At 35.6% G+C, this 16,582-nt stretch overlaps 1 protein-coding gene across 21 annotated transcripts in view; it reads left to right on the top strand.

The window, feature by feature from the left end:
- The window catches only part of CASK (calcium/calmodulin dependent serine protein kinase), a 242,662-nt gene that overhangs the window by 205,078 nt on the left and 21,002 nt on the right, over positions 1–16,582 (top strand). For 13 of the 21 annotated variants that reach the window (XR_011324962.1, XM_069784975.1, XM_069784968.1 and 10 more), the window contains 6 exons: positions 2,794–2,879; positions 4,165–4,233; positions 10,154–10,222; positions 11,595–11,630; positions 14,437–14,633; positions 15,916–16,031. Coding sequence is in view for 20 of the 21 variants with exons in the window: in XM_069784975.1 (XP_069641076.1) it covers positions 2,794–2,879; positions 4,165–4,233; positions 10,154–10,222; positions 11,595–11,630; positions 14,437–14,633; positions 15,916–16,031 (573 nt within the window). In the remaining variant the exon portion in view is untranslated. The remainder of the gene's footprint in view (positions 1–2,793; positions 2,880–4,164; positions 4,234–10,153; positions 10,223–11,594; positions 11,631–14,436; positions 14,634–15,915; positions 16,032–16,582) is intronic. The other 8 variants (XM_069784982.1, XM_069784979.1, XM_069784983.1 and 5 more) reach the window with 3 other exon arrangements.

The following is a 16,582-nucleotide window of genomic DNA, read 5'->3' as shown; positions in this document are numbered from 1 at the left end:
TCAGCAGCTGTCAGTATCTTAACCCATGGGGTTTTTGCTGCTGACTGGTTTTGGGGCATACACGCTTAAAGGTGAATTCATTCTTAAGATGCATTTAAGAAGAGGGACCAATACAGCATTCAAAAATATTTCCAAAGAAGAGAGAAGACTTATTGGCAGCTCATTTAACTTCACCAGAAAAACAGCAGTTGTACATTGTCTATGCTACATTGTCAAAGTGACTTAATGTAAAACTCACACCAATTTTTGAAACACTGATACTCTGATAAGGTTTATTCAGTTCTAACAAAATGTATGTGATAACTTGGTGAAAATATGATTTTACGTTCACAGCCTTTCACTTTCCAAGCTACAGGATTTTCTTTTAGCTACAAAACATGTTTCTGAATAGGGACTCCAAGAATTTGTTCTGTCTTCTTCCTAATAGGGTAGGATTTCTCATACTTCTGTGCAGAGCAAGAGCACACACTTCCTAAAACTGTCGTCACTCTGCCTTGCAAAGACAAAGAAGGAAATAATTTACTCCAGAAATACATCAGTTCTTTGTTATTACAGATGTATTACACATCAATAAGTCATGAATAGCTTAAGTTCTAAATAAACACTGCACTGTCAATAGAAAAGGAAGCAAAAGCAACCAAAATTAGATGCTTAAGCTTAGGTATCATGGGAGCTACAAATGGTACGGAAGACTCTATTCAAAGATGTCGAGAATACTCTTTTCCAACAAGAATATTTAGAAACATTTAAAAGTTTCTACAAATAATAAAAGCCTCTTCCCTCAGACTGAAAACATCTTCCTGTGGTTTATCAGTGCATCCACCCCTCAAAACAGAATGACCATCTACTGCTAATTGTCCATGCTTTATTCTCATCTTTTATGTGTACTGCTCCATTCCGGGCATGAACAGAAAAATATTCACTTCTGTCAGAGTAACAGAAATGGGAATTTCTCCAGAAGAGGGGATTTTATTATAGTGCACTATTGAAATGATTTGATACAGGGATATTACTGAGTCTGATTCTCATTCTAATATTTAATTCCATCAGATTTATATTTTGAATAATGCCAAAGAATCTTTATACTATTCCAGGGCATATGCTCTTTCTGATTCAGTATTATTGTTTAATAACAATTACACTTCAAACACAATTTAATCTTGGCATGATACAGTCAACACAGAGCCTCATTTTTTTTTAGAATTTTTTTTTTTTAAGAAATGGATATTGAATGCCTTCCTGAGAAAGTCTGCCAAAACTGAACTTTCAAAGTGTTTCACTAGAGATTCAGTCATTAATATTCTAGATGTGAACTAGATTAATTTGAAATTCAGATGCAGGACTGTTGCATTCACATTCAGTAAACTATTAATTGTGATAATTTTTCCACTGAAGTGTGGAAGAAGAACTGCCATGAGTCCTCTTTTATCATTTCACTGTCAGCAGATCAGCTTCTGTAGAATTGTTTGGAGCATTTAATGTGGCTGAAGGACTTACTCTTGAGAGTACTGAAAGTTTTCATAAACTTTGGGCTCTCTCCTGTAGCACTGCCAAGTGAGCTTCAGTTTCACAGAAGAGAGCGCAAAGGGACTCATAGCAACAGAGCTTTTCAGGATTCTTCTCCTTGGTTCAGTCTGTGCTTGTGTTTAGCAGGCACACAGTTTGATTTTCCTACGTTTGTCCAGCTGAAAGTTTTGCTTGCATGGTATTCTTTGGAAAAACTGACTATTTTGGTTCAGGAAAAGAATGTTAAGGATTTTCCAGGATTCTAGTTGATTGACTTTTTTCAGGTAATTTTCCATACGTGTGTTTTAGTTTAGCAAATGTTTGACAGTTGCTAGTTTTCTAAGTAAGATTAATTATATTAGGTACAGTAATTGTATTAGGTACAGTATTTTGAAAAGGATACTTGCACAAATTATTTAAATCGTATAGCAGAAAGAAGTATATGCGAAGTAAATGGTCTTGTCGTATTTCATTATACATGAAAAACATCTTCTGACTAATAATAAACCATGGAAGTTTTTTTGGAGAACTGCTAGAGAATTAGGTGGGCTTGAGCTACTCAAGTCAGAAATTATCATCCAAAAAGAGCCTCCTAGGTTGCTTCTAATCCTGAAGATAATTAATTAATTTGCTGCCTCCTCCCTGTTGAGCTTTTGTAGTCTTAGAGCTGTGTTGTAGCATGCCATTCCCATCCCAGCTTCAGCAGGTCAGTTTTTGACTTGCCTAAGCTAAGTAGATAATTTGGTTCATCATCTGACATTGTAGGTAGTCACACTAATCATTACATTCAAGCTGAAGTCAAGTGTACATACAGAAAATGCGTACTGTAACTATAGCAAATCAAAAGCAGAGAAATGAAAAAATACAGAAGTCTGACAGATAAAATTAAGACTGTGTCCAGAAGCCAAACTGCATTAAGTAGTCATCTGATAAAATACTGCTTGAATGTCTCTGTTGAATGTTTCCAGCTGACTAGTTGCAGGTGACTTTCTTTTCAATGTGTGGGTTTTTTTGCAGTGTCCTTGTAAGGGACTGATGTTTTCCCCGTGTACTTTATCGGGTGCCCAGGAGTCTCATGCTGGTGTATTGCCTGCACTCTGAAAGACAGATTCGTGATCTTTGGTAACTAATACATAGCTACCGAAGTCCTCTTCTGAATCTAGCCAAAAAACTGATTTTAATGTTGTTTCATATTTGTGCCTTTGTATTAATATTAGTACTGTCTTAAAATTATCTCAATTTGTAAAAACATGTTTGAGGTGATTTTGTATTTTGTTAAATCCACAGGTACGCTACATGTAGGGGATGAAATCCGAGAAATAAATGGAATCAGTGTGGCAAATCAAACTGTAGAACAACTACAAAAAATGCTTGTAAGTGCATGAAATCTTTTTCATGTTCTTTATAAAAGTGCCTGTCTTATTTTGACAACTTTTATGTAATTGCATTGTGACTTCCCCTTTTTCTTCTATTCTTGATAGCCTACATGTGCAAGTAACACAAAGTCTTCCTGTGTTCAGCTGTTAAAGCCTTCTACAGGCTCTCCCCTGTTTTTTAGTAGTGGCTTTTTTTGCACCTTATACCCAGGAATGGTAAAAGGCACCTCCAGGTGTCATTTTATTTATTCCATTTAGTCCCACAGAAAAGATCATTGACACCCAGCCATTCCTGACAGATGTATGTCTGACCAGCTCTTAAAAAAATTTGAGTAATGGAGATTCCCCAAACTCTCCAGGCAGTTGACTTTAGTGTATAACTCTTCTATGCTTTAGAAAGTTTTTTCTAATGTCTGACTTCCCTTTGTTGAAATGCAGGAGTTTCTTCTCTTGTCTCTAGTGGACATAACAGAAAAAATACCGCTTTCCTCCTGTTACTCATCCCAAGTTAGTCTATAAAGATCATGCCCTTATTTTAAATCTTCAGTCTACACCAAGTGTAGTCACTGAGTATACTGTGAGAGAAAAGAAACTTTTCTTGACTGTTGGTATAATTGCTACACAAATACAAAGACAGTAAATCATAGAACCATTCAGGTTGGAAGTAACATCAGGAGGTCTCCAGTCCAGTCTCCTGCACAAAGCAGGGTCAATGTTGAATGCAGCCCAGGTTGCTCAGGGCTTTGTCTGGTTAAGCCTTGAAAATATCCAAGGACAGAGATTTGACAGGACAGGCGCCTCTTTGGGTAACCTGTTCCAATACTTAATTATCATCATAAGGAAAAATGTGTTCCTTAAATGTATCTGTGAATATGCTTTTGCTATTTAACATGTATGATGAAAGGGAAGAAAATGCCACTTTAGTAGCAAAGAGTCTGTGGATCACAAGAATATAGCTATAAAGAAAAGACTGATATGGAAGAAACCTACACATCTCTGAATCTCTTACCTTAAAATACAGCTGTAGGTTCTAGGCATTCGAAAACTGGTCAGGCGAACAAACTGATCATATATGTTTATATTTTAGATTAATGAGAGATGATTAAATGTTTGTTTATAAGTGAAATGACAAATTAGCTGTAGCATTTTAGATTTCTGAATATTTACTTTAGGAAAACATACTGTTGCTCTCAAGCTATGATGCTTTCCTTTCAAGCATTAGTGATTTGGAGGTTTTATCTTCAGTGTCTTAGTCTTTAAAGAAGTGCTTCTCTTTTTCCAGAGGGAAATGCGTGGAAGTATTACCTTTAAGATTGTGCCAAGTTATCGCACGCAATCTTCATCCTGTGAGGTAATGAATTTAATGAACTGTCCCATTTCTTCCTCAGTCCTGTAACTAACTGCCTGCTGATGGCTGAATGTTACTGCTTTCTGGGAAATTGTTTCTGCCTGTCCTGTTAGATCACGCACACCAATTTTACAACAAAGATAACGGAACATGAGTAGGTCCCACCTACCTACTCAGCCCTGCCTTCATATTCATCTCATCAGCACCTTAACTAACTCTTTACAGCCTGTTAAAAAAAAAAAAAAAAATAGGAAAGGGGATCCTCAACTCCTGCATTTAGGAAGCCCCTTTAAAAAAAATTACAATTTAAATGCATTCTCGAGGAAGTCTATTAAAGTTCCTAAGCTGAGAAACAATCATCCTTTTTTTAGGCATTAAACATTATTTTACTGCTTTGGGCTGTTAAGGGTTAATTGAAGAATCTGTTTCTGTATAACCCTGTTGAGGTAAATTTGTGATGGTTGTCTGTAACAGTTACATGTGGCTTAATATTATGTTTCTATGAAAAATGGTATTTGTCATTACAGAAGAAAAACAGATTTGGAGTTAGTTCTTGTGGAACTAGAAACTTGGTATTACGGTTTTTGCACAGTAATGTTTAATTCCCTTCTGCTCACAAAATTATGTTCCAGACTGCAACTGAAGGGAATTAAATTCTAGAAAATGGCTACTTGAGAGATACTGTTCCAATTTAAGCATACAGATGGCATATGCACTATGTAGATGATGCCAGTCTTTCTGTGCCACGTGCTTAACTGCGCAAACCGTTCCCAAATTAGAATTCCAAGAGTGAAATCACAATCCCTGTTGAAGTCAAGCACCTTATCTTAATTAGAGCTGTGATTTCACCCTAATTGTTTTTGTGTCTCAGCAGATGCTAGAACACACAGAAACTGCTATTGTGATTGTCAAAACAATCTGTTTGCAAGAAAAAAATTACTGCTTTTTGGTTGCCTTCTGTAGTTCTAATAGAAGTCAACAAGAACTAAAAGGTTTTAGAGGTAGAAGGTTTGACAAATTTTCACCTATGAGGCCAATTCTCTTAAAAGGTATAAATAAGAAAGCAAAAGTTCTTTATGAAATGCAAAGGCTTTAAAAAAAACACCTCAGATAGAAAATCTAGAGTGTGCTGACAAATTTATGTATTGACTTCTGTGCTGTAAACAGCAGTAGTAATAAAAGACATCTCACTTTCCAATATTAAAATACAGAAACTGGTGAAATTATAGACCTGCTGAAAAGTTGATTATTTGAAAAAAATAATTGAGCATACAGCTTTAAATTAATACCATTAGGTGTCATTTTAGTAGTAGCAGGTCATCTCTTTTCCTTAGCTTTGTGCCCTTAGGTTCTTCTTGACTATTTATTTCACAGAAGAGAGGAAAATGGACTCTTACCTTCCTTTGGAAAAAACAGTAAAACTAGAAATGTGTGATCAAAGACAAAGGAAAAAAATAAGCACGTCTATCACACTTTGTGGTATTTAGCATTCATTCAATCAGACATGGCTGAGTCTATGCCACCTGCTTGGCCACACTATGACTTTGGGTAGATTTTCAACTGTTACAAGTGTACACAAAAAGCCAACGTTTTTAAATCATCCTATTAAAGCATCACTAGTCCTTTGGTACAGAGAGGATTTTTTTCACAGAATTTTTCAGGATTGTGATTCAGATGATGAATCAAATTCTTAACCATTGATAAAGGCTAAAAATGAATGTTGAATGACATTACTAAGACACAGAAAGCTTGCTTCTCATGCTCTCTAGCAGGATAAATTCAGAGATTGGGTCTTCACTAGTATAATCTTACTAGTTAAGGTATTTTTTTGGCAGTAATTTACTATAAATTTATGTTTGGTTCCCCCCCTCCCTTCAGTCATGAACTGGTGCTCACATAGTATAGTTTTACCAAAGAGGAATATAAAACAGAATTGATAACTGTTTTTTTCCGGAGGCTCCTGCCATAGTTGCATCATTGGATTGCAAAGCATCTTGTTAAATAAGAAAAACTAAATGTTAGTAGAACCACAGGTGATCTGCCTTTTACATAGAATCTGCCTATTTGGCTTTGTATACAAAGGTGAGGGGGGGCCACAGGATGTTTGGGGTTTTTTTAATAACTGAGATTTGCATTTTTTGCCATATTTTTCTTCTTTTGTAGGCATTTAAGAGAAGTGGTGTAGTGGTGGTGTTCTAAATATTAAGCCACTTTTGCATGTATAGGGAAGTCTTGTCCCTGTAGTAAGTAATGGTACTTCAGTATCACTAGGCAGTTTCCAAAACCTCAGCTGAATAATTTACAGTTTCTTAGGGATTTGTGGCTTTTTCTGCACCCATGCCTTCTATTCAGTTACCAGACCTTCTATTTTGTGGAGGAGACTTTGCTTGAAAACATAATACTTAGGAATACCCTTGTATAAAAATCTGATCAGCTAATCTACTGTGAGACGACCTGTTTCGTCATTGTTGTGGCAAATGGCCTGAGTTACTCGGATATCTAGATAACAGTGCCCAGGATGTTGTGTTTTCTGCTTCAGATACCCAGGAAGTTACAGACTTATATAAATATGAACTTAAGTAATTATTGCAACACATTCTTCTTATGGCTGATGACTGCATATGCTGTTTATATGTTTCAGCTTAATCCAACTGAGTAAGCATTTTGCTCTAGCTACATTTGCATTCTTACTTTGTACTGACAAAACACCCCAAGTAACTTTTTATAGTGTCGGATATGTGAGAATGGTAAGGGAAGTACTTTTTTTTTTCTTTTTTTTAACAAAAAAAAATTCCTTATAAACATCCTTTATGTTTCATATTGTCTTCCTGAAACACTTAAGCTGTTTCATTAAGAAGAAAAGCCCTTATATATATGAGGTTTTAAAAATCTGGTGGTAATCACCATGGATTTTTTCCTTTAGTCTTGCAATGTTTCCACTAGTGCTCAGACTATAATACTTTTTATAGTCTTAAACCTTTTTTGTATTTGTATTAAAAATACTGCCAGAAAGGTTCCTTGAGCAAGACTGAAACTGAAATGTATTTTCAGGTTTTTGGAAAGTCTCTCTTTTTTTTGTGTGTGTGTGGATCTGGCAACAGTGTCATTAACCTAGCTGTTCTTGTCAGTATCTAATTTGTTCAGGCCACATCTAGTAGACATAATTGACTTCTGGCTATAGGATTGCATCTCAAATGCATCGATTTATCATTCATAATCCACACCTAAGAAGGAAGAATCAACAGGAAACTAGTTTTGCCATCATCTGGAAATAATTGTGATTGTTTCCTCTAAGGCTTCAGCTGTGGTGCTTCAACTGAAGAGCAAGGATCCAAAACACTTCTGTTTTGTCATTTGGCTTGGGCCTAGACAAGGTTGGGAAATCTAGATAGTCTAGTTATACTGAAATATGATGATAACACTTCTACACTACTCAGAATCATTGGATCCTCCAAGTGTTTTTCCGCTCTTATTGCTGGAAGAGCTAAGCCTTTTCAGATTTACTGGAGAAACAAACTCACAACCAAAGCTGAAGTTTTCCGGTCCAGTTTTAAGCAGTCCTAGCATTCTACAAGGATCTCTCTACTCACTGAGTTGTCTCATTAGACTGTGCATAATAGTTTTTCTCTTAACTTTTGAGTCTGATATTTTTTGAAAGAAAGACCAGGTCCCTAGGAAATAATGAATCTAAATGCCTTTGAAATTGTGGGTGAACTGCCTTACTATTTAAAAATTGTACATATGCCTCTTGACTAGCTTCATAGATTAATTTCTTAGAGTTAGTACTGAAATCACCAATAGCACTGAAAATGTGTATTTTCCTCGGTATGTTATGATGAACATTTGCTTTGAGTAATGTGCTGTCTTCTGTTGAGAATTGTTGGAGGAATACAAATCAAAACATTTTCAAACCAAGAAAATTTCCCTCAAAGGGAGAAGCCTTCAAGAGAGTCCAAAAATAGTGGCATTCTCCAAGTTACTCTAAACTTGTTTTTCTCCAAATGACTTGGGTGCTTGCATCACTTTTCAAAGCTTTCCCTTGCTAAACCATCACTGACTAGCAGATCATAACAAACTAGGTTTAAAAAAAAAAAAAGGTAAAATTAATTTTTCACCTCTTCTTGAAAGGGAGAAAATGCCAGAGACAGAATTGCAGAGCAAGCAGAAAATCTCTTTATAAAAGAAGGAAGTCACTGATTTTTTGGAAAAAAGTATCTCTTAGCTGCTAATGGATTAAGGTGATGCTGATAATCCTGTACACAAAAAAAAAAAAAAAGGAAAAACAGTTCCTTTAGGCTTTTCTTTTTTCTTTTTCCTTTTTTTTTCAGTAATTAATATCTTATTTGGTCTCATTTGAACATTTTAAACTTGTTATGCTGGAGTGATTTTGTAAATAGAATTAGAGCTGATTTCCCCCAGTCTGTTACATGTTGCAAATGTGTATTTCGTTCTTATGCATGTAGCATAAGAACCATATTTTGAACCACGATGGTTTTACAGCCATAATATTGTCAGATCTGTCCTTACAGCCATAATATTGTCAGATTTGTCCTCAACTGTGTTAAAATCAAAGCAAGCAGCTAGATAGCTACATATGGAACTTTCTGTGAAATCATATCTAATGAGTCCACAAAAAAGTGCAGAAGTTCTACATGAGTTCATTGCACATCAAGCGTATAGGCAGCAAGAGGGATAAAGTATTGCCTGTCATTTTAACTTTTCTTGATGCTTTAAAATAGCTATGAGTGCTATCACATAATTAGTATAGGTTTGAGGATATTAGTAGAGGACCTTTACCTGACTAATGTTGCATGAAGAGTTTAGCTCCAATTCTGGTTTTTAATTTGTTCACAAAGGGCCCTTGTATTGGTAAAATGTGACAGGGATAACTGTTTTCTTTGAAAACTGTTTTAGCCCTTTTTTTCTGCTATCCTTGACATTAGGCAAAATTACCAGAAGTTCCTACATTGACCTTTGACATGGAATATTATATTCCAAAATTCCTCTGGGGGTAAAGGGGATTTTTTTTTTCCCACCCCCACAACATATGAGTGAATTATTTTATTTCCTGAAGAGGTGACTCAATTATCTGATTTTATGGAATTAAGTGCTGTACAGTCAAAATGGCATGTGAAAAAGATTGCTCTACAAGGGGCTTCCTTGCCTTTGCAAAACCCAGTCAGAAATTCCTGTTCTCCTTTCTGTAGAATTTCCCGGTACGCACCCTGCATCTGCTGTCTCCTCACTGAAGTGTAGGACCACACTGGTAGTCTGAGGCAAGAGAGGTGGCTTTTTTGAAGTGATCTATTTTGGCAAGGTTTAATACTCTTAAGCCCATGAGAATGTTGGAGGAAAAAAACCTCCATGTGCTGTAAACTGGATGAGGAGGGAGAAGAGAGTGTCCACCTTCCTTCTCAGGTGTCAGCTTCTGTGTCTCTGAGGCACTGCGGAGAGATGCATCTTACAGAGTACAAACCGATCAACACTGACCACCACCACATAGCTGAAAAAAGATTTGGAAGCACCTTTAAAATGGAATCATGTGCCTCATTCTCTTCAAAGTATTATTCAGCACATAACTTTCAGGTAGTTGCCTTTAACAAAGACACCAGTATGACTAACGGCCTTTAGCATTGTCAGCCACTTGAGATCTAAGAGACCCCAGATACTCAGTAATTAAAAAGCTGTTTGATTGCTAAGGCAATGTAAAAATAGTTATTACCTAGGATACATCAAAAAGTCAAACCTGAATCTTAGACTGTGGAAAAACTTTTCAGATTTACAGAGTTTGTAGTGTGGAAACTTTCACAGATGAAGCAGCTAAGCAAATGGTTATAAGGCTGTGGATGTAACTGTTCTTTTAAATATATCTGTGTTCCTGTGATAGTGTTGTGTTGTTAATGAACCTTGTGTCTTATTTCAGAGAGATTCCCCCTCTACATCCAGACAGTCCCCAGCTAATGGTCATAGCAGCACTAACAATTCTGTTTCGGTAAGATTTCCAGTTCCACACAGAGAAAGTGTGAAAGTTTTGTTGGTGCTCATCTGCCATTACTGTTATACTTATCGTGTGGTCAGTGGAAAATTTTGTCCTGCTGATAGAACCAAAGTTATTACATATGTAACTCCCCGTTTTCTTTTTTTTAAGATTTTTTTCCAACATATTCTTCTCATGAAAAGCCATGCAGTGAATTAAATGTTAATAACTGTAATGTGACACTTCAGTCATCCTTAAATCATTGTTAGCAGTTTCCTCAAAACTAAGCGAAGGATTAAAGTGGAAGTTGTATTTCTATCCTGAACTTTGGAAGCAGTGTTTGAAGAAAGAATAACTGTGCAGTTGGTATTTCAAGACATTTTAGACTCTTTTAAGTTTTGTGTTTTGAGAGACCTCTGGAACGTGTACTGGTTTCCGCTATCTGAGTTAACGAATTGGTGTGCCCTCTGCTGTTGTGGTACGTGCACATACTTTGTGAAATATGAGCCTTGCCTGGATATGAAAAGCAAAAGGAAGTGGCTTTAAACTGCACTACAAACCAAGCTATTATCATCACATCTTTAACACAAAGTACTTCTGTTTCATATGTATTCAGGTAGAAAGGTGCTGTTGATCTCCTGTTTTTTCTAAAGTATAGTAATGTTAAAATTTGTGTTGTTTATCATTTGTCATCGTTTGGACCGATGTAGTAACTGTACATGCAAGTTCCTTCAGTAAGAGTGCTGTCAATATCATGAGTTCATGGGACTAGCTAAAAAAAAAAAAAAAGAAAGAAAAACAAAACTGAGTAACTATTTCTTTAACTATTAAAAAAATTACAACTTAGAAATTATTTGCCACAAGGTAAAGTGCTTATTAATTAATACAATGAGAAATAATTGTGTGAATGAAAATTTTAAGAAATTTTTGTGAATTAAATTGAATTTGTAACATGATTAGTAGTTATAATCTTATTCCTCAGCACGATTAATTGCATTATATATTTTTAATAATAGATTTTTTAATATTTATAATAGCCATCCTTCTCTATTAAAAACAAGACTAAGTATTAAGTGGAAAAAGTGTTCACATAAAGAGCCTCTTTCACTTGACAGTGCTTTTGTGTTGAAGATGCTGAATTATTTATTAAAAAGCACATTCTCTACCTGCTTAAACTTTTGACCTGCTTTCTTCAGCTTGCTGCTAAACAGCCTGGGTTTGACTTTTCCTTAAGAAAAAAAATATTTCTAAACATGGGTCAACGCTTTATACTTTTGTCTGACTTACCATTTTACTGTAATGTAGTATGAATCACTAACAAATGGTGTTGTATACCCTTAAAAAGTAAAATGAAAATTTCTTCTCCTGGGTTGACTTTATTCTGCAGGACTTGCCATCGACAACACAACCAAAAGGACGACAGGTGAATAGATATCCTCCATGGGAATTTTTGTAAACTTAGCTGCTAGTGAACATCCCTGCTTACCTTTTCCCCCCTCATATTCTGTATGTGCTGGACTAAAACATTTAAGCTTGGAAAATTTGTTCCATTTTTTTCATTTTTCTTTTTAACTCATTTGTTTGTGGCTAATTCAAAATAGCATTTTTTTTGTATGTGTCCATATGTGTGAGAGTTACAAAGTCATTGTAAATTTAAATGGAGATGTTGTTTTAGTTCAGAATGCGTTAATAGACTTACTGTTGTGCAGTGACCTGTGCAGATTTTCATCTTAGAGGAAACCTCAAATTTGTATTTTAGCTGAAATGGAGACTAGTAGGGCAAGTGTCTAATACTCTCCTCTAAAACATTGTACTGACAAAGATTCTAAAGCTGGTGTTGATCTATAACTTAATTATTAACAGTAACAAAGCTCTTCAAAGAAAAACATTAAGGTCAGTTTCTATTAAGAGTTGATAAGTCTGAAGATACCCTCTTAAATTTTCAGTCCTGAGGCCCGGATTCAGTAATGTCCCTTAACTTTGTTACCTTGACCTGGTGGTAGTACATGTTATCAGGGAACAAAGAAAGATCTTCCCTCTCCAGACAATTCCAAGAAAGCCCTTAAAGGCTCTGCAGAGGATTTCCTATGATTCCGTTTGCAATTTTAAGAATTAGGTTTTTTAACTGCAGCCTCCAAATGAACACATACCATCAAGTGATTTGTGATTCCTCTTCAGTAACTGCTCCATTTATATATAGCCCTTCCAGAATCTACCTCTGAATCTTTAACCGTGGACTCAACCTCTTTCTCTACCAAGGGTTTTAATAACAACCCTTGCAATTCCACTCAAAAGAGTCAATTAAGTCCACGATCTGTTGTCTTTGAAAATTTTTTTATACTACTGTCTGGTTAAGTTAGCTGGAACATCTATTACAAGAATGGATTGCTCTCACTTTGTTTCCTATTTTTAAAGCTTACAGCTATGTTTCTTTAATTTTCTGTCGTCTTCTGAAGTTTGCAGCTGCCTGAATGTAATTCAGGAAAGGCTTCATGAAAGACCTTCCAAGCTGTTGTGTTAGGGGTTTTTTGCCTCTCATATTTTTCCCAGGAGAAGAGACTTTGTTCAAGACATATCAGAATAATGGCGTTCCTCGTACTCGCACCATTTATAGTTACCTGTTTTTTTCAAGAGTCTTTTCCCATTAAACCAGCATTATTTTTCTGGTAGCTTGTCATCCTTGAAGACAGTAAGGACTTGGATAACAGATACATTGCTATCTGTAAGGAAGTCTGTAACATTCCATGAACTGCCAGTATGTGGTGGATAAGGGCTCAAACTGGAGCAGGGACTTCAAAAGCGAGGAAGTTTCTAGGTGATAAAAATACTGCTTACATTTCTAGACCTATATTCGATAAGGTTGAGGAGAAATAAGGGATTGGTTCAATACTGATTACTTCATAGAAAGCCAATTACTAAATAAACAAAAAATAGGGTGTTTTGAAACCAAATAAAAGTGATTAAAAGATATTGGGTTGCTTGTCCAAACTTACAGACTCAGTGCACTGCAGAACAAGGGTCAGATTTAGTATATTAAAAGTTGACTTCTATATTGATATTATCATCTGATGCTCTCACTGTAAACAGATAAAAATGCATTGGGTACAAGATAATAGTGATTAGCCATTTAAGTTAATTTATTCATATGTTGGGTTGCAGATTGGATTACTATAGAAATGAACTTTTTAAGTGCCATGAATAGTGCTAACACTGCATAGTTACAGCTATTTTTGGAGCAGAATTTGAGCAAAATTGGCAAGTGTTTGTTACAGTTTAAATGAAGGATATTAATTTGGAATGTAAATTTTTAAAAAAAAAATTAGTCCATTTTTAGTAAGGAAATCAGCAGTAGACTATACATGGCTGCCTGAGATGCTGTAGTGTGATGTTTGAAGTTCATAAACTGTAGAAATTACCCATCTTGGACATGACATTTAATTCTGGTTTTAAGATCCTTGGATGCATCAGGGCTGTAATTAGCAACCAAAACTGTAGATCACTTTTATTTTTATTTTCTAAGGTTGAGACCTCACTAACACACAAAGCAAGGATTGGTATATTATTTTAAATTGTGAAGTCAGAATCTGAATTTTTTCTGTTGATGTTCCTTAGAGAATAACTTACTCAAATCGTTAGTTTTCATTTATACGGGAGCAGACTTTTACTGAAAAATCCATGCAGAGAATTCCCCCATTCCTCCCAAGTAACTATATGCAATGGGTGCAACACAGGACTTCCTATTTAATCTTAAAAAAAGGTACTAAATTTTCAGTCTAAATACTAAAGATCAGTAATGTAGCCTAAGTCCTTTACACTGTCCAATAAAATTTCCTGCCATACAAATTTTTAAAACATACCGTGGGACTTCAGTTGGAAAGCCCAGTATAGTTCAAGTTGTAAGCTGCTGGCTTATAGTCTTCAATGATTCGTGATAGTTAATATTGATTTGAGGGACTCTGTCTTACATGTGTTCATTTTTGCTGCTCAGGTTTTACGGTATGTAGAAGACATGAGCTTTCAAAATAACATCATATGTCTCCATTGCTTGCTGGGGGGGGGTGTTTCTGTTTCATTTTCAACTATCACTTATGCTTTCGCCATTCTGTTTCTTCCTTTGCTTGTTGCAAACAGTATGTGTTGCTACATGCACAGATCAAATTTTCACCTGTTACTTTTAATACTGTACCAGTAATAATACCGCAGTGTCTTTTATAAACTCTTTTTTATAGATATATGTAAGAGCACAATTTGAATATGATCCAGCAAAGGATGACCTCATTCCTTGCAAAGAAGCTGGCATCAGATTCCGAGTTGGTGATATTATCCAAATCATTAGCAAAGATGATCACAACTGGTGGCAGGGTAAACTTGAGAACTCCAAAAATGGTACTGCAGGTCTTATTCCTTCTCCTGAACTTCAAGAATGGTATGACTTAAGTTTTCTGAAAAATGAATTTAGCTTTGCTTTTATTTCTGTCTTTCATGCTTTTCATTGTTGTATAGCTAGTTTTTGTATAATTTTTTCTTTTTCTTTTTTTTTTTTCCAAAAAAAGTCTATATATTGCCTCAGTTTGTGTGGCATTGATTTTTTTCTCTTGTATATGCATAGCAGTAAGAGTTGCATGCAATATCATATGTGTAGTTACATTAGAAAAATAATCACCTATGTTAGTAAACATTGTGCTTTCTGATATACTATAGGAAACTAGGATTGAAGGCTAGTTGTTTATGTAAGGCGGTCAAATTAATTTTTTTTTTTAGGTTCAAAACAGTGTTTTCATTAGTACTGCTTACATGCAAGTGCTGCAGGAATAAGGTGTTAGCAAGATGTCGAGCACAAAGGTCATTGAGGGAGTTTGGGGTGCTTCTCTTCTTTTCATTTTCCATATGAAAGCCAAAAAGTAAAAAGAAATCACAATGCAGATTCCTGAATGACAGATTCAATGAACGGCAATGGCCCTGAGTACCACAAAAGCAATGCAGAGCCTTTAACAACCTCTTGCAGAAACTGTTTAGTAAATACTTCAAATGTATCAGCATGAACTCTGGCATGCAAGTCCTGGGCCATGAAAGTCATGGCCATAACTCAAGAAAGTTTATCAATATGGTTAATCTAGCCCAAAATATTTCATGCAAGATTTGCCACGTAAAAGAATGAGAGTGCTATAAAGGGTTTAACAGCACCTGTGCCACCCGGACTGGCCCATGGAGATTTTGCTAGAGGAGAAACAGCGGTAGACAAAACATTTCATTCCATCTCAAGAGCTCCTTTGCAAGCCCTGACATAAGGGGGACACTGGTATACATTGCAATAGGAACACTTGCGGTAATTCATCCTAAAGATGGACCTCAAAACAGTTCCGCAACGCAACTTGCTCTGAAGTAATTTAGACCATAGTGGTCTTTACAGACCTCATGCTCTTCCAGTCTAATCGGCTGCAAAGTGGTCTACAGCCATTTTAACAGCTACCCTTCCTCCCACACTCACTTGATTTGTGAGTTCTAATGATCTACCACTCAGAAGATATTCTTTATATCAAAATACCTCTGTATATAAGTGCTTTTAAGTCACAAAAAAAAGGGGGGGTGAAAAGTTTTACTGTACTCTTGTACTATTAAAAAGTATTAGTTTTCTAATTCATTCTATGTGGCTTTTTGAAAATACACTGATTACAACAACAAAAAAATTTTTCTCCTCCATATGCCAGGCGAGTTGCTTGTATTGCCATGGAGAAGACCAAACAGGAGCAACAGGCCAGCTGTACTTGGTTTGGAAAGAAAAAAAAGCAGTACAAAGACAAATATTTGGCAAAGCACAATGCAGGTATGAAAAAAAAAAAACAAGTATCATTAACAGGTTAAATTTTTTACAATCTAAACCTTGCCGTTAATTGTTCAGTTGGCATTGTTGTATAAACCTAATGAGGTACTTAGGAAAATAGAAGTAAAATTCTGATTATGCCAACATTGCTGTGCTCGGTTTTTGCTATTTAAACATACAGCTTAATCAGTGAGAGGCAAGCTGCAACAAAATAAATGCATCATAATGTATCCTAACAGCTTACATTGTTTTGGTTTTTTTACATTTAAAGGACCACTAGAAACCAATAGGATATTAATTTTGCAGTCTATGTAACTGTACTGTGCTCTACAGAAGACTTTTCAGTAGCATCGTTGTTAATATGTGTTTATAGTTACAGATTATATGTGTGAAAACATCGTGAAAGGATATTTTTCTTGAAGCGTTACAGCTGGCAGTGGAATAAGAGCCATTGCGTAGTCAGTGTGTTATTTACAGTTACCAAATAGAACAAACTGCAGAAGTTTATCCTTGCAGTGATTTCTGCCTGAATCCTAAGTTTTTGTTTTCTATTT

Source organism: Haliaeetus albicilla, chromosome 6 (assembly GCF_947461875.1).
Source record: "Haliaeetus albicilla chromosome 6, bHalAlb1.1, whole genome shotgun sequence".
NCBI lineage: Eukaryota > Metazoa > Chordata > Aves > Accipitriformes > Accipitridae > Haliaeetus > Haliaeetus albicilla.
Note: the sequence above shows the minus strand (reverse complement) of the source record. Positions and strands in the feature narration are given on the sequence as shown.